The sequence below is a fragment of the Corvus hawaiiensis genome, chromosome 21, assembly GCF_020740725.1.
Source record: "Corvus hawaiiensis isolate bCorHaw1 chromosome 21, bCorHaw1.pri.cur, whole genome shotgun sequence".
Lineage (NCBI taxonomy): Eukaryota > Metazoa > Chordata > Aves > Passeriformes > Corvidae > Corvus > Corvus hawaiiensis.
The window spans coordinates 8,780,766-8,805,275 of record NC_063233.1 but is presented as its reverse complement, the minus strand read 5'-3'; the positions used below and the strand labels follow the sequence as shown (position 1 = coordinate 8,805,275).

Here is a 24,510-nt window from a genome sequence, read left to right as displayed (position 1 = left end):
TTGAGCCCACATTCAACAAACCCCCAATTTTTCCATTTTAGAAAGCAACAAATTACCTGGAAATCACATTTATCCACCAGTTCTTGCTTCCTTGTGGCATCACATCCCTTCCACCACCTCCTGGAGCAGCAATCTACACCCAACCATGTCTAACAGCAGGACATAAAAGGCCTTTTGTGCCCCCAAACCTCCAGGCAGCACTAAATTTACAGCCCGTAGCACACACAAATCAGGGTGGGAAATGCCTGTGAGGACCTGAAATCACACCAAGGCTGACATTGAGCACAGCAGGAGCCTGCTGGACACACAAATCACTGCCTGGAGAACAGAGCAGCGAGGAGGGAGATCTCCAGAATCAACAAGCAGAGGCTCAGGTGTGCAAACAACAGTGGCAGGAGCTGGGGGGACAGGGACAGGGAACTGGCACTGCTCCGGGTGCTGAGTGTGGTTATTCCCTGGCATTCCAAGCAGGCATGGGATGAGGATGGAGGGATTCAGCTGGGTGTTCTGCTGTTGGGACTGTCCCTGTGGCATCTCCTCTGCTGAGCTCACTGGCAGGGGGATGGAAAAGAAAGAAAAGCAGCGATTTCCCCAGCGCAGCAAAACCGGGGATTTGGAGTAGTACGGAATCAAACAGGAACAAAAACCCCCAAGGAGAACAATGCAGCTTCTTTTTTCTTATCCTGTGTTTAAACCTTCAGGCTTCTGGTGTTTAGGAGATGGATCCTGACCCTGGCACAGGGGACAAATGGTGGCATCAGCAAGGTCACCCATGGCACCTCCAGCCAGTCCCTCCCTTTTCCAGCTCTACCAAGCAGAAACAAATTGTCCTGTGCCTCTTTTTGTCCCTGCCTTGAAATCCTGGTGCCCCAGAGCACTGCCACCGACATCCCTGGGACACAGCTGGGCAGCCAGCCAGGGGTGTGGGCAGAGGTGCCAGCCCAGAGGAGCATCCTGCACTCTGGGAGAGACCAAGGATCTGCAGGGAGCTTCCAGCAGCATTTCTGCTGCCTGAAAAGCACTCTGCCATCTCTAGGATGCTCCTACAGTCCCTGTCCCATGCCCCAGCGACCCCCTCATGGCCCAGGGTCCATTTTCCTGCTTAGAACCTGAGAGAGATTAAAACTTGGATTGATCCAAACCTCCAAGTGCAGCGTTTTTATTCTGTGACAAAAAGGGAAACAGGAGTCTGCAGCGCTCAGGACAGCTCAGCAGTGGCTGCATTTCCCCTAAAAGTCTCTTTGGCTACGAAGGGAACCCTGGTGACCTCAGTGCCACAACAATTTGAGGGACAGGATCGTGTCTGTCCCAGCCCTCTCCACCAGACCGGCCCCAGCTCGTGCTGCCAGCTTTGACAGATTTAAGGGACTTTATGGGGCCACTGAACAAAGCTAAGGCTGAGCCCTAAATAGGCCAGGGCTGATCGATGGAGAAATCACAGAATCACAGAATTTTAGGTTGGAAAACACCTTTAGGATCAGTGAGTCCAAGAAATGCCTCCCTGCACAGACAGAGAGGGGATCAGAGCAGATCACCCCTCACCCTCAGCAGCCCAGCACCAGCCCAGGGGACTGGGAGAACATTTCAGAGTTTAACATCCATCAGATGTCGACTGACATAAGGAATAGGAAAGAACTGACCCTCAGAGCCCATGAGATTGCACTGGAGGAAGCAGTGATTGGATATCATTGCAGGGAATTGGGTCATTTCGAGAGAAAAACACACCAGAAAAGAAACATTGACTGAAGTAAAATGATCCAGCCTGAGGAGTCAAACGTGCCCCATCCCTGAGTGGCACACAGATCCCTCCAGTGGCTCCCTTTCCAACTCATTTCACTGGTGAACACACACAATTTTAACCCCAAATGTCCCTTCCAGGATCAGCTGTGACCCTAGGCTGTTCAGAGAAGGGAACATCTTGGGATCTCCAGGGAAGGCTGGAGGAGCTCGGGGTGATGTGTGTGCACGTGACGGGGTGAGTGAGGTGTAGATCTCCCTTCACAAGAGCTCTGCAGCCAACTCTGAGCAGTGCAGCTTCAGAAGGGCCCAGCCAAACCCCAGAGCATCGCTGAGGAACCTGAGTGTGGACTGAGGTGGATGCAGCCGAGGCCAGCCTGCTGATGGATGAGGATCAGCCCTGTTTTGTTGATGCCTAATGTTTTTTGTCTTTTTTCTTTTATATATCCTCTGTATTCTTCACACATACATTTGGAGCTCTGTAGCCTGGTGTATCCATGGCTAGTTCTCCCGGTGCTTTTCCCTACTTTTTCCCTAAGCAGAAAGACAAAACACCTTCCAAAGCCCCTATCCCATCTCGGTTCTCCTCGGGAACCAAGGCCAAAACCAGCTCTTCCAGACACATTTTCATCAACAAAGTTCAGTCCCATCTGAGGGGGGAGGATTTAGAAGGGGCTTTGACCTGGGGGGGAAATTGCATCACCTCTTGTGCTACTAACTAGGGATTTTTGTCAATTATGCTAATTTGTTAAACATATAAAAACTGCGCTCACCCCGTGTGGGTGGGCTTTCGTGGACATTTTCCATGTTTGCCCCAGAGGCCTCCAGTAAAGACCAACCTTTATATGACCTCCTCCACTGATGTTACCTGGGAAGGGTGTGTTGTTTCATTTATAGGTTCTTAAGGCATCCCTATCCCGAGGGTGATCCCGCTGGTTCTGCTCGGTAACACAGGATCCCTGTGAATGCCAGTGCTTCAGGAGGAGCCAGCACCCCCCAGCTGAGAGCTGGCCTCTAAAATCGTGCCCTGCAGGCAGTGAGAGCACCTCGAGCACAGCACTGGCTCCAAACCGAGCGGCTTTGGATGCAGGATGAAGGAAGAGGGCACCAGACCAGGATCTTTAATGGAAAACTCCTCCCTGCCAGCTCAGCAAGGTGAGAGGGACTTTGTGATGAGGAGACTGCGGGAGCTGGGCCTGGTCAGTGTGGAGAGCAGAGGACTGAGAGGAGATCCCATCAATCCATATAAATATCTCCAAGAGGTGTCAGAGGATGGTGCCAGACTCTTTTCAGTGAGAGGACAAGCAGCAACACCACAAACTAAAACACAAGAGGTTCCACTTTAACATGAGGAAGAAATTCTTTCCCTGAGGGTGGAAGAGCTCTGGAATAGCTGCCCAGGGAGGATGTGGAGTTTCCCTCTCTGGAGACATCCCAAACCCACCTGGACACGTTCCTGTGTCACTGCCCACCCCCTCTGGGATCACTCTCACCTTCAAGCCAGTGCTCTCTGCCTCAGAGCCTTTGTCCACACCCGTGATGTAGATGCCCAGGGAATATTCTGCTCCTCCTCGGATCATGAGGCCCAGGGATTTGCCTTCGTTCAGGACCAGATTCACCTGCAGAGGAAGAGGAAGGGACATTTATGTGGTGTCCAAGTGCTGCCCCAAAGAGAGGTGGGACACAGCCACAGAGCTGCACCCCTGCTGTGCCCTGGGTTGGACAGCAGCTCCTGTGGGATTGAGGGGGGCAGCAGGGACACTGTGAGGAAAAGCCAGCTCTGGAGGCTGAGAGGCTCAGCTAAATATCGGTGGATTTTCAGCCATAAATCAGCAGATCCACGGCAGTTTTCCACTCTCTCCTCTTACAGGTATCTCTCAGGGGTAGAGACCGACCTGAGAGCAACCCCCAAAACCCCATGAGCACCAGTGGGGTGATGCCAGCCAGCACTGGCTGTGAATTCCCCCTCTGGCACCCCTGCCCTGTGCAAACAGAGCCATGATCCCTCTCCACCCAGACTGGGAATGAGCCCAGCCCAGTCCTCTGCCCTTCCTGGTGCAGTGCTGGCTGTGCAGAGCCACTCCAGGTGCTCTCCCCACAGGGGCATGTGCCTGATTATCTCCAATTAACAATGCCAGGACAAACTTCCCATCAAACAAACATCCAGCACATACTGCAGAAGATATTTCACACTTCCCACACCCTGCCAGGCAGCACCTGCACAGATGTTCTCCCCACCAAATGCTGATTTGCAAACCCAGCTCCCACCTGCCTTCCTCCACCCTCTCCTCCTCCCAGGGCCTGACAATATTTGGAGGTTCAGCTGATAATTTTGAGTGCATGAGCCAGCCTGTGCTCTGCTCCCTCGAGGACTCTCCATTTAAAATGGCCTTTGTTCACTCGCTGCATGACACTTTCTAAATGAATAACTCCAGGCTTGTTTTTTTGCTTTGCTCCCAAGTTTTAAGTCACTTCTGGAGAAAAGTAGACAGCGGGAATAAAAACAAATGAGAAAGGCCAAAATGTGTTTCACATTGATAGAAACAACCAGGAACAGGCTGTTCGTAAAGGGCTTTTATACTGAAACTCCTTCACTGCAGTCAACCCAAAATCTTGCACATTTACCTGGATGGAAAAATAATTCCCAGCCTCAAGTCAGTAATTAATCCATCTTTCTAGAGGACACAGCATCACAGAGGGAATTCAGGCCAGTCTTAGAGTGGCTGGTATTGAAAACCCATTTTCTGTCTTGGTGATAGAAACACAGCAATCAGCAGCAGGACACAAATCTACCTAAGGCTGCACATTTTGGATTTACAGAAATGGATGCAAAGCTGGAATGAGAACTGTCAGACATCAACTACCTGTACCAGCATCCTTCTCTGAAAAAAACCTGATGTTCCCTGGTTTCCTTTCCCTGCTTTAGAGTGCAGAAAGTGCTGGAAACAATTTTAGCATTGAAGGATTGTAAAGGAATTGTAGAGACCTTCACGCTTCAGGCTGGAGAGATGAGCAGGGCATTGAACCCACCCCAAGGAGCAGCTGCCTGTCACATCCAAGGGCAGTTTGGTTTTCTCTTCACACAGAAACCTTACTCTGGACCACAGAACACTTTGCTGAGTGGTTTTGAAAATTAGGAAAATATTCAACTTTTCTGAAGGGCTGTTCCCTCCCGATCTGTCTGATGGCATTTGGGATTTCCGTGCTGTAAGTTTTTCACCCCACTGTGGCTGTAGCTCTCAAAAATTCCCCAATGTCGAGAAAAATACAAGTAGGAGGGATGCAGCAAGGTGCCTGGAATCACAGATCAGGGCAAAATACACTGGGAATGACAACATTCTCTCTCTAAGTCCCTGCATGACATTTATATGTGCTGGGCTTAGCAACAGGAGGGGCAGCTCTGCATCCAGACATTTCCATTTCCCTTTAACACTGTCCTGGTAAGCTGAGAAGCTGCTCCCCCCACATGGGGAGAGCATCAGGTGGAGTAAGAGATACTCCCTGTCCCTCTGCAGCTGAGGTGCTGCCACGTGAGCTTCGTTCACCCCTGCACCGGGCAAACCTGCCCTTCCAGAGGCAGGAAAGCCACGGCTACAGAAAGCCTGGAGCCACGAAAACCAGCAAACCCGAGCTGTGTGAAAAAACCTCAGCACTCCTGCACAATACATCGCTGCTGGCAGCCCAGAAAGTCGGGTTGCTGAGGGCTTAATTGCATCTCTTAATCAGCTAATAGCTACAGCTCCCTGAATGAGCCCTGCGGCAGGAGCTGCCGGGAACAGAGTGGCAGGGAAACAGCCAGGGAGCATCCAGCTCATGGACACACTGCAGGTTTTGGGAAGGGCTGGGGAAGGGAGTGAGGGCTGGCAGGCTCAGGGGGGTCAGGCTGGGAGGGAAGGAGGAATGGAGGGATAAGCTGATGGCCGGGATGAAGCGAAGGCTGAGCCGCTCCATGCCAAGGGCTTAGGGATCACAGGGGACAATTTGCAGTCCCTTCCCAAGGGTCTCTGTCTCCAGGGATGGGCACAGCGCAGGCGTGGTGACGGCAGGGGTGGCCCTGCCATGCTGGCTGTCCCAGGCACAGCACTGCCACACTCCTGCCAGCCTGGCCCCACACACGGCTCTGCGGTGACACTGAGGCACGAGCGCAGCTGTGCTGCCCAAGGAGGGAGCTCAGCCGGTGACCAGGCTGATATTCCCAGTGGTTCCCAGTGGTTCCCAGTGGACAGTGATGATCCAGGGCCCCTCTGGGAACAGACCCTCGACACAGCATTCCCTGGGCCAGGCCCTTCTGCTTGGGCTTTTCCACTCAGGCTGGCACACGTGTGATGAACCCTCCGGTGCCAAGGCTCGGGCCGAAGAGGGCATTTTGGTTCCATTTCCACTTCATGCTTCTTCCCTCCTCCCTGGCTGAAGCTCACTGAGGGTGAGAAGCTGTAACACCCCTCAGGGCGAGCTGGGATCACTCTGAGCTCCTAAATCCAGACTGTGCTGACACCAGGCAGCAAACAAGGGCAGCTGTTCTGCGGGGAAAACTGAGGACTTCGGAGAGTAATAGAATGGTTTGGGTTGGAAGGGATCTTAAAGCCCATCCAGTGCCACCCCTGCCATGGGCAGGGACACCTCCCACTGTCCCAGGCTGCTCCCAGCCCCAATGTCCAGCCTGGCCTTGGACACTGCCAGGGATCCAGGGGCAGCCCCAGCTGCTCTGGGCACCCTGTGCCAGGGCCTGCCCACCCTCCCAGGGAACGATTCCTTCCCAATATCCCATCTAATTCTATCATCCTTCAGCTTAAAGCCATTCCCTGTGTCCTGTCCCTCCATGCCCTTGTCCCAAGTCCCTCTCCAGCTCTCCTGGAGCCCCTTTGGGTACTAAAGGCACAGTAACATCCAGGCAAGGTCACCCCCCACACCTCGCCAGGCATTCCCAGGCTCACCACGGCACCGTCACTGCCCAGTGCCCACCTCCTTCCCTGTGCCATTCCCAGGCTGTGCCCAGCCCCAGGCGACTCCTGCGTGCATCACACAGGAACACTGGGAAGTTCAAGGTCACAGTTTTAATTTCTGTCTCAACACTGAAACATCTGCCATCTCCTGTAGCAGGAAATGAAGGGGAAAAAAAAAAAGCCATAATCGGTGAGGCATTTGCTCCGAGCTGATTCCTGCACAGGATTCCTTCTGTCTGGGTTTATGGAATTACCTGTTGACAGATTCAATTTTGCCATTAGAAAAAGGCCTTTCAGACAGGAATTAGCCTGCCCCAGTACGGCTCAGCACACGGCTGTGTGGCTGAGGAGCTTTCAGCCACGTTGACAGCTATCTCCAGGCCATTACTGCTGCCACACAACACAAACGGCACTTCGGGAGGCTGGCAGGGCTCATCCTCCTCCTGCTTCCTGAGGAAACCCCACAGTTTGTGTCTAGACATCCTACAAACAGCGAGTGCGGGGAGGCAGAGCTGGCTCCCAGCCATTCACTGAGTCCTGGGAGCAGCTGGGGGGTGCCAGAGCCACCAGAGCTGTCCCAGTGTCACCCCCTGCCCAGGGCAGCTCCCTAAGGCCACACCAGGACTTGGGCTGCCACTTCCAAGGGTGTTCAACAGCACCACTGGGGACAGGGAGCAGCTCCCAGGGCTGAGAGGTGACACCAGAGCACAGGGACAGTGACCAAATCAAATCCTCTGCCCATGCCAAGCCTCAGTCCAGCTCCTGCTGAGCCCAGCACTGCCTCCTCATGGGGCAAGGCATGGCTCACCCAGCAATTGCCACTTTTGGGTGCTTTTTCTGCTCAAAGTGCCTAAAACCGCAATGAAATGGAACTGCTGCCCCTCAGGGTGAGCTGAGGTGTGATCCAAAGGACATTTTGGGGTAAGTCTGCTGGGACAGAGCTACAGAATGGCCGAGGCAGAAGGATGACTCCTGGAAACATTCAAGGCCAGGGTGGGTGTGGCTCAGGGCAAGCTGGTGTAGCTGAAGATGCCCCTGCTCACTGCAGCGGGTTGGATTAGATGGGATTTAAAGATCCTTTCCAACCCGAATCATTCCACGCCTTTAATCCCCAAGGCACCAGTGGCTCACATCCCATATCCCAGTCCCAGAGGGAACCAAACCAGCCCCCCACCAGCGTGGATATCCTTAAAGCTGTAAACAAAATCAACCCCCAGCAAGGTCAGAGCGAGCAAACTGTGAGAGATGTGGGGAGCTGGATCATCCACACTGAAAATGTCATCACAAACCAACAGAAAGAAATCCTTCCTTTCCCTCTCCTGCATCTCTTATCCTTCAAGTAGGCACCAGCAGTGTCTCAAACATTCAAACCACACAATATTAGCGTGGATATTTTATATATATATATATATTTTTAATAATAATTACAGCTACTTTTGGCTGCAGAACTGCCTGAAGAAGAGGAGACGTTCACACTCTCTTTATGACGTTTTCTTTCTTCTGCTGCACCGAGAGCTTGAAGGAATAAGCAGCTCCCCTGGCAATAAGCACATTAAGGCACCAATTCAGCTGATGGAATGGTGCTTCTCAGAGAACTCGCAGCCCAGCACTGCCAGAGTGCTCTGCACACTTCATCTTCCTCCCAGCTCAGCAGCACCTCCGAGTTTTCGCTGTCTGAGGGCTCCCAAAGTGCTTCTAATGAAATCAGCTGTTGATCCAAGTCCATCAATGACAATTCACCGCACAAATGGCCCTTGCTGCTGCTGTGACAAATCCTGAGGACTTTAAGCCTGGAGAGATGATAAAAATCCAAGTTCTCTGAAGCAGAAGGGGAGCAGAAGGGAAGCAGGTCCCCGCTTTCCAGCGAGCAGTGACATCCTGGATGGGGCTGGGGGCTGTCACCTGTGTGTCTGACACCTGCTGCGTCTGGCCTGGCTCCAGCAACGTTTCCCAGAGCTTTGCACTAGTGCAAACCCTCCCTTTCACACCTCCTGACCACTCCATCTGCGGGCACAGGGCTCTGACGAGACGCTGGATTCACCAATTCCAACCACAGGAAAATGCTAAATTTGGAGAATACGGCACCTGCCACACACAGCACAGACAAGGAAAACAAGGATCTGTAACACCTTGCACAGCCCCAGGCTGAACCTGCCAGCAACTCCTTCAGCCTTGCATTCCCTGTATTCTCACATCCCGTCTCCAGAGCCATCACTCGTGGTAGGTCAGGTCTGCACCAAAAAGCTGGCCCAGATCTCAGCACCCCCTGGCTCACCCAGAACAGCCTCTGACCCGAGCTCGGGGCAGGCTGGATTCTGCCCAGGGTAGGATGGGCAAAGCCAAGCCAGCTGCCAAATCCCAATCCCCAAATCCCTTCGGTGTGGATTCTTCCGCAGCTGGAGGTGAAGGAATCCCAGTGTCCACAGGAAAATGTGGACAAAGCCACAGGGCAGGAAAGCTTCCTTTGGAGCTGAACCACACTGCCCAAAGCCACTCGAGCTCAGCCAGAGCCCAACCACCCTGTTCCACACCTCATCCCACCAGGATGTTCCCACAGATCCCTGGACAGAGCAGTTACACCATCACACACCTCACAGTGGTGGTTTCCATTTCAAACCTTGGGATAACAAATCCTTCACTTCTGGATAATCATTTTATTAAACTTGGTGACAAATGACAAACCCGTCCTTCCAGGCATGCAGATGTACTGCAGGAAGAGGCAGCCACACAGCGATATTTCCATTGCCTGAAGAACGCCAGATGCCTCCACCAGCCTTGAATTTAACCTTGGAAAAGCTGGAAATATCCCTCAGACTCCGGTGGTGCCGCAGCCGTGCTGAGCTGCAGCAGTGGATTCGCTCGCTCCAGCCTCCTGCTGCAGGGCTGGAGCTGCTCTGCTGTGCTCCCCCAAACCCTGCCTGTTTGAAAGCTTTGGCAGATTCATTCCAGGACATTCAGATCGATTGGAAATAGGAGAGAGTGGGGATAAAAAAACCAACCAACTAATTCTTCCTTCAGAGTGTAAAACCGCCCACAAATCAAACAGGCCTCAGTGCCTGTCAATTCTGGTTGACTGGGCTGCATTAACCAGGGATTTGTTGCATTTATTTGCATTTTTGTGAACAGAATAACCCCACTTTCAGCAGTTAACTACATCTCTGTAGCTACCTATAAATCTACACACACAAATGAAAAGAGAGAAAACTGGAGGCAGGTTGTTCCCCCGCTCTGGGACACGTTTTCACCCCTCCATGGGGCTCAGTAATTCAGGACACAGCGACTCAGCTCATCCATGCCCTGCAGGCTGCGTGCACAGAGTGTCACAGCAAATAACCCCTCTGCACCACCAGCCAGGGCAGGCTCTGCTTGCTGCCAGCAGCCTTGGACCGGGGGGAATTGCTTCCCCCATCAGCTGGCACAGCAAGGCACCTCTGGATACGGAGGTGTCTGGGCAGCCTTGAGCATTTCAGAGCTGTGGCAGGCAGTAATTTTCTTGTTTTCTGGTCTTACAGATGGGAAATCAGGAGTGGAGGCTATTGCAAAGTGCATTCCAAGCCCTGTGCACTTAAAGCAGTGACCAGTGTCCCTCCTGGCATGTCACCAAGGAGTGGGGCCAGCAGAAGGCTGAACATTCCCTCTGCATCCCATCCCTGAGAGCTTCAAATATTTCCTGCAGTTTTCATGGATTCTTCCCAGGTTAACAGAGGGGCCTCCAGTCCCTGTCCTGGGGTCAAAGCGTGATCCTCTCCTGGAGAGAGTCCAGAGGAGGCACCAGGGGGATCAGAGGGATGGAGCAGCTCTGCTGGGAGAGCTGGGATTGTTCAGCCTGGAGAGGAGAAGCTTTGGGGAGACCTCATTGTGGCTTTGCAGTGCCTGAAGGAGCCACCAGGAAACCTGGAGAGAGACAAATTCCAAAGGATGGAGTGGCAGGATAAGGAGGAAGAGCTTCAAACTGTCAGATAGTAGGGTTAGATGGGATATTAGGAAAGAATCCTTCCCTGGGAGGGTGGGCAGACCCTGGCACAGGGTGCCCAGAGCAGCTGGGGCTGCCCCTGGATCCCTGGCAGTGTCCAAGGCCAGGCTGGACATTGGGGCTTGGAGCAGCCTGGGACAGTGGGAGGTGTCCCTGCCCATGGCAGGGGTGGCACTGGATGAGCTTTAAGGTCCTTTCCAACCCAAACCAGTCTGGGATTCTCTGCTGAAGCCAAAGGGCCGCCTGACTGCGTGGAGCAGCACCAAGGAATGGAAGGACACAAGCTCAGATTTCTGAAGAGCCACTCCTCACACCTGGGCAAAGGCTGCTGAGGCCAGGAGGTCACCAGGATGAGCAGGAGCACACCCAGGGCTGGCACATCTTCCCAGGGCTCTGCAAGTGGCCAGGACCACACGAGGCTGAGACAGAGGCAGGGGACACTCAGCTGCAGGGTTTTGAGCATTTCATGTCCACACACAGCGAGGACTGAAGGAATGCTGTGCACAGAAACAACTCCTCCCCACAGCTTTGCAGAGCTGCTGCTGCTCTGTCAAGGTGACACGGGGTGGCAGGGGGTGGGGGACACCAGCCAGCAGCGCCTGCTTTTCTCCTCTCCTTAAAAGTAAAAATAATAGGCCCTTCTCCCTTGTGGCCCACATGAATATTTCATCAGCAAACTGCCTCATCCTGTATTAGATTTTTCTCTCCCTCTGGCTGAGATGGGAAGCTCCCAGACCCTTCCACAGCGTTTCCAGGAGCTGAGGACATTTTGGGCACAGACAGAGCGACAGCAGGATAAAAGGATGGAAACAGTCGGGGCTCTGAGCAATTCTGTGTCTTTGGGAAGCCAGTGCTCCCTCCTGGGACAGTGTTTTGATATCCCATGGGTGGCAAGGAGGAAATCCACATCCTGCTTGTATAGGCTGGGGCTCCCTGTCCATCCGTCCCTTCGCTCCACGGGCACCTGGAGCAGTCTGCAGTGACAACCTGCAGGCCTGGCTGTGAGGGAGAGGAGACATCAAATCCCCGAGATCAGGTATTGCAGCTCGGACACCCTGTGCTGGCTTCCCTTACACCGAGGTCTGTTTAAAGGAGGGCAGCTCACAGCAAGAGAGCAGAGCTGGAAATTCCAGGTGCTGATGGTTCCCTTCTGTCAGAGGCCCGGGATGCAGGCCCAGCACTGGCCACACTCTCCTGGTGTCACTACAGAAAACATTCCTTTTTTCCCTCACCAGGGTTTTCCCTCAGGCTGCCTCTCCCCAAATGGAAAAGGAAAATAATCTGGTTTATTTTAGAGCTTTCTTGGAAGAGAAAAACTGGGGGTGAGGGTTTTTTTTTTTTTTTTTACTTAGACAAAATTGCCAAGAGATCCAAGAAAGCCTCACAGGAACACCTGAGGAAAGATCTGGAATGCAGGAGGAAAGGCAGGAATGCACTCTGGGATCCAGCCCTCCACATCCATGAGTGGCACAGATTGGAAGAGACCTTAAAGATCACCCAGTGCCACCTCCTGCCATGGGCAGGGACACCTCCCACTGTCCCAGGCTGCTCCCAGCCCCAATGTCCAGCCTGGCCTTGGGCACTGCCAGGGATCCAGGGGCAGCCCCAGCTGCTCTGGGCACCCTGTGCCAGGGCCTGCCCACCCTCCCAGGGAACAATTCCTTCCCAATCTCCCATCCAGCCCTGCCCTCTGGCACTGGGAAGCCATTCCCTCTTGTCCTGGCACTCCAGGTCTTGCCCAAAGTTCCTCTGCAGCTCTCTTGGAGCCCCTTTAGGCCCTGAAAGGTGCTCTGAGGTCTCCCCAGAGCTTTCCTGTCTCCAGGCGGGACATGGATGTCAGTCCCTCGATGTCCAGCCAAACATCCATGTGTTGGGAAAAGCCTTAAAACCCACTCCTGGTTTGGTGGCTGTTCCTGGCAGGACCCTCCCTGCCAGAGCAGGCTGGACAATTCCTTCCCTCCAGCTCAGCTTCTCCCTGTGTCAAAGGGGAACAAAGCCAACCCATCCCATCCTACTGCACTCCTCGGGGCACACAGGGGAAAGCTACAGCCCAAGGGACCAAACCAGGATGCTAAAGGAGAGCCAGGCCATCCCAATGGAGAATCACACAGACGACAAACCCAGGGGGAACAAAGAGGGTTGGGATCTACATGGGAAGAGGCCCCCAGGGCTGTGTCTGATCCCTCTTTGCTCACCTTCTTCTCATCGCCCTCCTGCAGGAGCTGGAGGTGGCTCCTCTTCTCGCTGTCCCTGCGCAGGGAGCTGTTCTGGTGGTGGGGCAGCCCCGTGGGAGGGGACACGCTGCGGCCCTGCGGGTCCACCCACGTGTAGATGTGGTTGGTGACATAACCCCCGGGGATGCGCCCCACCGAGTGCACCGACAGGTTCAGCTTCTTGCAGCCCTTCAGCACCTGCAAGACAAGCCAAGGACAAGGGGTTAATGCCCACCTGGACTTCAGGGGGACACGGCTTTGCACTTCTCGAGGCTCAAAGATCTCCAGCTCCTCTGCAGCCACCAGCTGAATGATGGAGCTGCATAAAGAGGTGGTGGGAAAAGCTGGGATTTTTCTATTCTCTCCTGGTGGCAACAGAGTTAAGGCAAAGCTGCTGCTGCTGGGGAAACATGGAGAAAACCTTTCCCGTCAGCCAGGGAAAGAACAGAGTGAAGCAAAGTGGGGAGGTGAGGTGGGCAGAGCTGTGCCCAGGATGGGCTGAACCCGGGACTGAGCAGCTTCTGCAGCTCTGGAGAGGAGTCAGAGCAGGACAGGGAGCAGTGCTGGAGGAAAGCAGCACTGGTCCCTGTCCAAAGTCCCTCTCCAGCTCTCACGGAGCCCCTTTAGGCACTGGAAAGTGCTCCAAGATCTCCCTGGAGCCTTCTCCCCCTCCAGGCTGAACATGGATTTCAGCCTCTCAGTCACCGTGCTGGCAGCAAACAACAGCCAGTGTGGGAAAAGCCTCAGCTCAGCCCCAGCTTTGTCCCCACAACTCCAGCCATTGGAACAGCTCCTGATGCCTTCAGGGAACATCGACAGCATTCCCAGAAATTCAGACACGGAGTTACCAGCTGCCTTCCCTGGCACAAGCAGTCAATTAACGAGTGCAATAATTACTAAACGCGCACACACACTTACACCAGCACGCACAGAGATGACCTTGGGGCCCAGAGGAGGTGATTTGCAATCACTCCTCTGCCCCTCCAGCTTCCACTGTGAGCAGCTGACACAGGAAACTTAAATTAACACAGAGGAGTTCTCCCTGGGGACAGCTGTAAACGCTGATCCCTCCAGAGGCCTCGGGAACGTCAGCACTGCAGCTCTGCTCTCAGAAAGGAGGTGTTTAGGGTTTTTTTCCCCATATATACATCATTTTGATGAGCTGCTCCTGCAAGGTCTCCTGTCCCCACTGAGCAGAGAAGCTGCTGAGCAAAGCTTGTGGCTGGGAAGAACTAAAACCAGCAGCTCCTCAGTAAAGGGTGAAATTGTCAGTAATACTGGGCTGGCTGGATCCCAGCCCTGAGATGGCAGATCTCCTGTCCCTCCCTGCCAGAGCCACAGAGGATCCAGCTCAAATCTCACTTCAGGCTCTCCATCACACAGAGCAACTTGGCTGCCAACTTGTCACGTGCTGGCAAGGTCACCGTGTGCCCAGAGGGCTGGCACAGGGGCTGCCCAGCCAACAGCCCCATCAGGATACCTGCAGAGTGCTTCACCCCCCTGGGCTGCTCACCAGCTCCAGCCCCTGCTCCTGCAGCTTCCCATCCCTCAAACACATCCCTGCTGTGATCTCCCTCCCTGCAGGCACACGGAGCCCAGCTGGGCTGGCAGAGGTGCTCACCATGCCCAGTCTCACTGGGATGATGGAGCAAGTTCTAAACCCTCTGCCCGCTCCATGGGACCACTCTCCCATGGGCACTGTGGCCGTGCCAGGCTTCAAGGGCACAGAGCAGCTTCCTGAGCCAAAGCTGCCGCCCAGCCAGGCTCAGGATGGGCTGAACTCCATGGAAATCAAGGAACTGGGGGTGGCAGAGACCCTTCTCAGCTACCCCAGAGCTACCAGGGCAAGGGATCCCTGTGAGATGGGGTACAGGACCCCCTGAAATGTTCTTTGTTCACTCAAACTGGAGCCATCTCTATAAAACCTCTTCTGAGTCTGCATAACATCATCGTACCCCTGTACCTAAAATCCTGTGTCCAGTTTTGGGCCCCTCAATTTGGGAAGGACATTGAGGGGCTGGAGCGTGTCCAGGGCAGGGAATAGATCTGGGAAGGGGCTGGAGCACCAGGAGCGGCTGAGGGAGCTGGGAAAGGGGCTCAGCCTGGAGCAAAGGAGGCTCAGGGGGGACCTTGTGGCTCTGCACAAGTCCCTGACAGGAGGGGGCAGCCGGGGGGGTCGGGCTCTGCTCGCAGGGAACAGGGACAGGAGGAGAAGGAACGGCCTCAGGCTGGGCCAGGGGAGGCTCAGGGTGGACACCAGCAGGAATTTCTTCATGGAAAGGATGATTAAACATTGGAAGGGGCTGCCTGGGGAGGTTTGGAGTCCCCATCCCTGGAGGTGTTTAAGGAAAGACTGGACACGGCACAGGAATCCCCTCCCTTCCTCAGACAATCCAACCTGGCAGGGCAGAGAAGGAGCAAAGGAAACCCTCTGGGCTTTGTACCACACAGGGGAGACACCGGGCACAGGAGAAGGGACCAGGCACAGGCAGGGGTTCCACGCTGGGCACCGTGGAGCATCACAGCCTGCCCCGGGGACAGGGCAGAGGTGGCGGCTGAAGCCTGGCACAGCCACTTAACCTCAGCCAAATGCCATCCCCTGGCAGGGCAGGCACAGAGCAGAGCTGCTCTCTGCAGGCACAGTGAAGTTAGCAGGGATGAGAGCCCAGAGATTTACACGGGGATTTTTATGTCCCCCTGCAGCTCCCTTGACAGGGCCACCATGAGCACAGATCTCGGCGCAGGGAGATGTTTTATGCATGAAGGTGACAGCAGAGAGCCCCAGGGGAGGGGAGCAGCTGCACAGCTGGAGGCAGCAGGACCGGCCAGGGCTCCCTGGCAGCCTCCAAACAAGAGGGGACACAAAAGGAGGAGTGAACAGAAGCTGGCAGTGCCCACCAGGACATTGCTGGTGACACTCTGGGGAGTCCTTTATACATTTACTGAGGTCTCTCCAGCACTCAGTGAGAGAAGCAGTGTCCTGCCCAGCACAGAGTTCCCTTCCCAAAAAACCCTCAGCCCAGGGCAGGGCTGGAAGAGGAGCCCATCAGAGACCCTCCTGTCCTTAGGAGCCCTTCAGGACACAGCTCTGGTGGCCTCTGAGCCACCTGCACTGGCTCAGTGACCAGCTCCTTTTGGACTTGGCCACTTACTGACCTGCATCTTTTGGAGACCCTTTGGGCGATCACAGGCAGAGGAGGACAGTGACACCCACAAAAGATTTTTAAGGGACTTTTAGAGGGACTTTTCACAAGGATATGTAGTAATAGGACAAGGGGGAATGGCTTCACACTGAGGGATGGCGGAATTAGAAGGGATATTGGGAAGGAACTCTTTCCTGTGAGGGGTGCAAACCCCTTCCCCAACCTGGTGACCACTAAAGTCAGTTCTGCTCAAACATCAGAGCTTCCAGGAAGCTTTTTGTTCACCAGGCACCAGCTCTTCAAACTGCAGCTGCCACGGCTGCCAGAGGACATGAGAGGGAAGCAGCTTTCCCTCGCTTTCGCTGGGATAACAGCACGGCATGTGCTCCACACTGAAGCACAGCAGGCACGGGGACAGGATCTGGCACAGATCTACAAAACCTTTGTGCAGCCACACTCTGAACCAGACTTTAACAAAGCGCTTGGCACCAGGAGCTGCAGAGTGATGAGGCACCAGGTGAGCCCAGTGAGAGAAGCTTCCACCTGCATCCAAACCAGGACAGAATCCACCAGCAGCTGCTGTGCTGAGCTCCGGGAGAGCAGAGTTTCCATCCATCTCCCCGCACAGGGAGAAATGCTGCACTTCCCCTCTCTTTCGGGTTTTTTTCCCCTCAGGTTTTACCAAGGCCAGACCTCACCCCTGGGTGTCCCTGTCTGCAGGGAGGGCTCAGAGCAGGGCCCAGGCTCTGCTCTGTGGGGCCCAGCAATGGGACAAGAGGAACGGGCAGGAGCTGATCCCAGGAAGCTGCATCTGGACATGAGGAAGAACTTCTTCCCGGGGCAGTGACCGAGCTCTGGGACAGGAGCCCAAAGAAGGTTTCACCACTGTGTCCTCCCTCTTGGAAGCCTTAATCCTGCTGGTCCCTGTGCCCAGCTGCTGCTCAAGCATTGAGCACTTCACTGTCCCCATTCCCAGTGAGATGCCACCATGCCACCAGGCTGGCACCAGCCCTCCAACATTGATTTTGCTGCCAGCCCTGCTTATGAAGCCACCACAGCAAGAGAGAGGGCCAGAACCTGCCCACACAGACAACACAGATCATCCCAGCTCCCTGGGAACAAAAGGAGAAGCTTTTCAGCAGAGTTCTTATCACAGAATCCCAGGATCATTGAGGTTGGAAAAGACCTCCAAGGCCATCAAGTCCAAGCTCTGACTGATCACCACTTTGTCCCCAGCCCAGAGCAGAGTGGCATGTTCGGCCCTTCCCTGGACACCTCCAGGGACGGGGACTCCAAACCTCCCCAGGCAGCCCCTTCCAAGGCCTGACCACCCCTTCCATGGGGAAATTCCTGCTGGTGTCCACCCTGAGCCTGCCCTGGCCCAGCCTGAGGCCGTTCCCTCTCCTCCTGTCCCTGTTCCCTGCGAGCAGAGCCCGACCCCCCCGGCTGCCCCCTCCTGTCAGGGACTTGTGCAGAGCCACAAGGTCCCCCCTGAGCCTCCTTTGCTCCAGGCTGAGCCCCTTTCCCAGCTCCCTCAGCCGCTCCTGGGGCTCCAGCCCCTCCCCAGCTCCGTTCCCTGCCCTGGACACGCTCCAGCCCCTCAATGCCCTTCCCAAATTGAGGAGACCAGAACTGGACACAGGATTTGAGGTGGCCCCAGCAGTGCCCAGCACAGGGGGACACTGACAAAGGACAGGCTCTGGGTGGGAATTCTACAAGGGAGAATTTTTTCCTCCCACACTTTGTCCTGTGCACAGCGACTGCAGAGATACCCCACAAACCCACAGCAGAACTCATCCTGCGAGTTTTCTGGGATATCAGGTTATCTGATGGGCACACTGAACCTTACCCAGCCACCACGAAATACCAAATTTCACCTCCTTAATGCTGTGTGCAGAATCACACAGCGCAGGCTGCATCTCCATCTCCTTTCTCAAGCCATTCCAGGGATTTGTTGTTCAGTGCTGCTGGGTTTTGCTCCAGCCTCAGATAAGATTTGGCTGTGCCCCATCTCTGATGTGTCTGAGGACCGAGGGGTGGAAGGTTTAGGGCTGGCACCACAGCGTGCAAGCTCACCTGCCAGCAGCCCAGCTCAAAGAAATCATTGATGTGAATTAGTGCCAAAACCTTTAGCAGGGAAGCAGTCACCAAGTGCCCAGAAATGTCATCAGAAGCAGCAAGTGCCAGAGAGAGGGGCAGATTGATTCCATCAGGCCACTGATCCCCTAACAACACTCCATTTAATTATCTGTCGAGCCCTCTGAGAGGGAAGGAGATCGTTTAAACTGATGAAAAAAGGCAACACACATCTCATGTGCCACAATTACCTTTAAAAAAAACCCCATAAAACCCAAACAGCTCCCAGTGCATCATATCCTTTCCTAGGATCCAGCCTTGCAGCCACCACCCTTCTGAAACCCTGCCAGTTTCACATCACTGAGGGCCTTCCTCTCCCATCTTCCCCATTTTTCCCCTCATATTCCCCACTTCCCAAGGGCCCTGAGAGGCTGTGTAACAGCAGCTCCAAAAATCCCCCCGGGAGGAGCACAGATGTCAGAAATCAATGGCAATTCATCACCGGCATCCTTGGGGCAGCCTGCCCAAACCTGCCTCTCTCAGGGATGCAGCCCCCTCCCTTCACCTTCCCTACTCGTGAAAGGAGCCATCGGCTCCCCTTGAGGCCGGAGTGGGGAGATCCCAGCTGGATACCAGGAGCATTAACTAGGACCCATCCTCCCCCTTGCCACAGCCTCAAGCTGCGTTTTCTCCCGGCAGGAACAGCCCCGCTGGAGCTGGTTTGGCTCAGGGATAATGGGCACTGGGATAATGGGCATGGGATAATGGGCATTGCTCTGCTGGCCAGCTCCAAAGGTCAGTGCGGAGGTCATCCATCAGCAAAGCATCAGGAATTTGGCACCACGTCCCAAAAAAAGTGAGGCACAGGCTTGGAATAAAGCAGCAAAGGGAAAGAATTGCTGAGATACCACAGGAGGGAGGCAGAGGGAGCTTTTCCAGCACATTCCGGCACCGTGCAGGCAGCGATCGCAGGAGTTTGTCCAGCCACTGTTTCCTGCTCCATCCCAGGGTGCTCCTGCTGGACCGAGGGGCTCAGGTGGGTTTAGGCTTGTGGGATCAGATGGACTGAGCAAAACAACCCTACTGCCCGTGGGAATGGAGCAGCTCCCTGTGGCTGCTGGAGAGGGAGGGGGCTGCAGGGCAGGACCACAGGAGCTTTTACAGGGAGAGGGATTGAGCCACGGCAGCTAAAAGGCTCCTCTGCAGAGACAGGACAGCAGGCACGGGCACTTCCTGCCCGCAGAACGTCTGCTCCAGGGATCAGCTGCAGGCAGGAGGGATAAAAGGCCATGGCAGCTCCCACTGCACACCTGGCTAAGGCCAAATTTGCCAGGTGAAGCAGGCAGAGACTGTCCCCTGCCCCAGTCTGCAGATGTAAATAAGATGTTTTGGATCAAGTGTTGCCCAGAGAAGCTGTGGCTGCCCCTGTGTCCCTGGAAGTGTCCAAGGCCGGGCTGGATGGAGCTTGGAGCAGCCTGGGATAGTGGGAGCTGTCCCTGCCCATGGCACTGGATGAACTTCAACCCAATCCAGCGTGGGATTCCATGAATTTAAGTCTATCCCATGCCCGTGCTGCCTGACAAAGCACAGGGAGCTGGATCTGAGCAGAGGAAAGGGGAGCCTGGAATACTCTGATGTGGTCAAACAACTCATCCCTGAGTGGGAACGAGAACTGGAACGAGGAAAAGGTGACACAGAGGAGGTGGGGAGAGCAGGACACGGAAGGATGCTGAGGGTGATGCCTTAGGTTTTAACTTTTATATTTTTCAAATCCTGCACTGCCTGGTGTGTCACTCTGAAGTCTCTTGGAGCCTGTTCACTTCTGCTCTCTCGTGCTGGGCAGACATAACAAAGCCTCTCCAGGCCTGCTCTCCAAGGACACCCAGACTGTCCTAGGCCTAAAAACTATAAACCAAAAGCCTCTAAAGGGGGGGGGCAAGCTGTGGGGAAAACTGAAGCTTTAATTGGAGAATTAACCCTGCTATGCCAATGAACCAAACCTATAAAAGTGTGAAGAACTCATGACCTGGGGTCCATCTTGGGGTCCATTTTGAGAACAGCCTCAGGCTCCCCAGGGGTACCTTTGAAGGCCTTTCAGATAAATACCTCTTTTATTCCCTTACTCCTGTCTAGTCTCTGTTTCTAGGAGGCCTCTCAAGGCATCAAGGGAAGCACAGATGGAGGGATGGCAACGGTGCCAGGGTGACACAGGGGGATGCAGGGGTGACACAGCCTCACTGCAGGAAGACAAATGCAGGAGGCCCAGTCCAACCTCTCCCCCTCTCCCAAGGCAAAGGACAGCAGTTGGGCTTTCAAGTAGCGGCACTTATGCAAATCAATGCAAATCGATGTATAATTATGGTGATTGCACACATTTAGCCCCACGGCACTGGGAAGCCCACGTCCCTTTCACCGGGAAAGGTCAAGTGAAACCTTAGCTCCAGCACCTTGTCCCCAGGCCCTCCAAGGGCTGGCACACCTCCCCATGCCCACTCTGCAACCTCCCGCCCCTCTGAGCCGGTCCCTGCCCGGTGCAGCCCTCAGGCAAGCCCAGGACAATTCTAAAAAGAGCAGAAAACGCCACATAATTGTGGAAACAAAACCAAACCAAAGCTGTTTGGGTGCTTTTAGTGCAGGGGGAAGGCATGAGGGAAATGTAGATTAAAGCTCCCTCCTGCTTCCTAGGCTCTTCTCCTTCTGCTCCACACCAAGCACTGCTGCAAGGAGCGATGTGAAGCACCACCAAGGGCACGCTGTCTAAACAGGGTTCATTCCTTGGTGGAAAAACTTCGGAAGGATCAATGGGGCGAAGTGAGGAAGACTCTGGGTTAAGCACCAGGGACACCCAGGCAGAGCCTGCACAGAGCAGAGCCCCCTCCAGCCTTCCCTGCCAGCACCTCCCACCCCGAGGGGCTCCGAGGCAATTCCTGAGCCCAGCAAGAAGCAGCTGGCAGGAGCAGAGCTCCTCCAGGGCTCGGCTTCACCTGGATTTACCAAGCACTTGGTGCTCGTGACAGGGAGAACTCACAGAGCATCCAGTCAAAAGAACCCAAAGCAAATCAAGTGCTTTGTCACTTTAACTGAGGGCATTTAGAGCTGAATAATTCTCCCTGGCGTTGAGGGAAGTGTCCATAAATACCCATCCTCTTCCCCGAAGACAGGGGAACTGGGTAAAGGATATTTTAATTCACCACTTCTGACACTTTTGTTTTCTTCCAGTGGCCACCAGAAGGAAATAAGCATTTATTCAGGTTATCTTATCAATTTCTCAGCTGAGGCAAAACTGTTTCTTTACAAGGAGCCCACTAAATACCATTGATGCTGCAAGAACTCCAGGATGCCCTGACAATGCTCACCCTGATGAACAAGCCAGTCCTGCTGCCAAGTCCCATCATCCTTGCATTATGAGGAGAGGAGAGATTAAGGCCCTCGTTCCAATCTTTTGCATCAGTATAAAGTCATTTGATTTCATTAGGGCCGATTGTGATTTGCTGGGGAAATGAAGGGAAACAGATGAGTAACGAACTTGCCCACTGAGGGAAATCAGTGGCAGAGCAGCAAATACAACTCCTAACCCAGGTGGAGCAGCCAAACCCCCGTTCCCACAGCCCCTGGCTGGGTGTGCAGGTTCACCCCACCCCAGGCCGCACGAGGAATTCATGTGGAAGCTCAGAGGAGCTCACAGTGCCAGGGCAGCAGCACCTGGGCCCCGTGGGCAGCTCCAGTGCCCAAAGCTGCTCCACCACAGCTCCAGATCTGCCTCTGGAACCAGGAGCATCCCTTGCCCCATCCACGCTCTGCCACTGCCATCAGCCCTCCCCCTTTAAGGAGCTTTAAAAATCATTTTAAATGCGGATACCTCCAAGCTCAAGAGTGACCATTTTCCCTCCCCCTTTTTCCTAGAGGGAGATCCCGGTGCCTTTACACTTTCCACCCTCTCCCTCCAAGCCCAGCTGACCACAGGAACTGAAATGGAATCCGTTTGCAGGACAGAAGGGCCCAGCAGGAGCCCCTGGCATCGCACAGCACCTGCCTTTTAAGCTGGGAGCGCTTTTTTTGAGCGCAGTTTTGGGATTTTTGTTTCTAAGCAGATCCAGAGATGAAGGAAGAGATTACCACTCTAACTGTTGGGGTGGATGCGAGCCACATCCTCCTTTTCCACGCTCCAGCTCCCCGAACTCCCTTGGGCAGGGGAGAAGTTTCAAGCCTCTTTCTTTAGTGCCTTCTAAAAATACAGAGCTGGCGATAAGCACGCAGCAGTTAAAGGAACATGGCTGATATCCTCACAGAATCAGGGATCAATGGATTCCCTTCACTCCTCAGCCATCCCAGCTGTGGCTCAGGGTGTTCATCCGCAGCTCCAAGCACTTGGAAGGGTCAAAACCCAACCCAGCCAAGCTGCATTCGTTCCTCTGAGCCGTGCCCACGGTGCTGTGGTGATTAAATAATCAGTGTCAGGTCATGAAAATCAATTAATTAGGCATCACAAGAAACAATGAAATGAAATTTGCTTTACTGTAAGCTGTCTGGAAAGAAAAATGGCTCTAAATATGTTTCTGAAGCTCAGGGCTGCACATCTCTGCTGTCATTTCTGAGAGGTCTTTCAGCAATCCCACACCTGGGAGGCCCTTTCTGCCTCTTATGAAATATTAAGGTCCCTGAAGAGATTTCCTTGTTTGCCAGCATGAAAACCCACAGTAATAGGACATAAAAGGAATTTTAGTGTCCTTTTAATTATTCTTAAATGCCCACTTGACACTTCCATCAGAGCAGGAGATGGAAAGGCTGGAGGGAGTGAAAAGCCCTGCTGGACCAGAGAGATGGTGGTGGCTGGGGATGGGATCCCCCTTCATCCTGGGGTGGGGTGTGATGTGATCCCCCCCGATGCAATCCTCTTCCACCACAGGTCAGGGAGGCGATGGGATCCCTTTGGATGTGATCCCCCTCCCTCCCCAGGCAGGGCTGTCCCAGGGACACATAGGGCATCACGGCAGTGCCATATTCCGGACGCCTCTGCCTTGTCACCCGCAGCTCTGCCTCATCCCAAGCTCTCCCCAAACCCCTCCAGCGCCTCTCCACAGCTGGAAAACCCAAAACAGGGCACTGGAACACTTGAACTACCCCAGTTCCTCCAGAATAAACTCAATTCCAGCCCGGTGACTTTGGCAAAGCCACCACCCATTTACACCAACACCGAAGAATCAAACTCCCCAAGCCCAGCACAGACTAATTAGCGGAGTTCTCGTGGTTTTGGTCAAGCTGATCCAGATTTGCCCAGCTGTCAGCAGGAAAAGCAAGGCCAATGGTGGAACCAGTGCAGCTCTTGGAGCCTGGTGTAGCTCATTAAGCCAAATTCTAAATCAGGAATTTTTCCACTTTTCACTTTCTCTCATCCCCCCCCTCCTTAAACATCCTTTTATTCAAAGGACACAAAAACCTACAGCAAAGCAAGAAAAGTAAAGGGTGGGGAAGAAAGGAGTGTGAATTTAATGCCAACCCCAGAGTATTGGGGAAACACCCTCCCTGGATAACATTTTGATGGTCTAAAGCCACGAACACGTCGATTTTAAATCCTCTTGGATAAAATGTGACAGCTTATCAATACAAACTCTCAGCACCACTGCTAAAATACAGCAGTATACACTAAAACACAGCGGTATATATGCTATAAATAGTAAAAGAAATATATATATAGTGTACAGACACAATATAATGTCCTAAATAGCAAGGCTGATAAAAGCCAAGCGAGCTCTAAAAATATGGCAGACAACACAAACTTCTCCACTCACCCCATAATTCAAATGCTGGTGATCTTTTGCTAAAGTGCACTCTTGAATGCTGCAATGATGGAGCTGTAATTGTAATGGAGTCATTTAATTTGGATTTGGATGAAACAGCTGAGGGCAGAGCAGACAAGGCATCAAACTGCCGTGCTCACAGAAAGGTTAAGAAGCTGGGCATTAAGGGAATTGATTTGGAGTGCTGAGGTAATCTCGTGGTTGAAGTCAGAGCGCCACTTCTTATCTAATTTTCACTGAAACATCTGCAAGCACCGCTGCGCTGGTCAGAGGCCACCAGCGAGTTTTGAGCTGGGACATCACGCAGGTTGCTCTGCCCAGCATTGTGGCAGGTCTCATCTGCTGCCACCGTCTCACTTTGGGTGCATCACTGAGCGATGCCTGAAAATTCCGGGAGTGAACAGAAATTGCTGCTACCCCACAGCCAGTGCCTCTCTCCTCCTCGAGAGGAGGGATAAAAGCAGCTGGGCTGCTCCAGCACGGAAAGGCAACAGAGCTCCCACAACTCGTAAAAGGAATGCAGTGGCTGCTGTGGGAACGCTCATCCAAGGCTGCACAAACAAATCCAGACCTTGCATTTACTCTCTGCTCTGTCTGAGCAGCTGCCTCGCTGCCACAGCCACAGCT

The 24,510-nt window shown here is 53.8% G+C and overlaps 1 protein-coding gene across 3 annotated transcripts in view; it reads right to left on the bottom strand.

Annotated features, from left to right (window-relative positions):
• Positions 1-24,510, bottom strand: part of WHRN (whirlin) — a 46,452-nt gene that overhangs the window by 18,459 nt on the left and 3,483 nt on the right. For all 3 annotated transcript variants that reach the window (XM_048325567.1, XM_048325565.1, XM_048325566.1), the window contains exons 2-3: positions 12,849-13,064; positions 3,231-3,356 (exon numbers count right to left, since the gene is read on the bottom strand). In XM_048325567.1, coding sequence (XP_048181524.1) covers positions 3,231-3,356; positions 12,849-13,064 — 342 coding nt within the window. The remainder of the gene's footprint in view (positions 1-3,230; positions 3,357-12,848; positions 13,065-24,510) is intronic.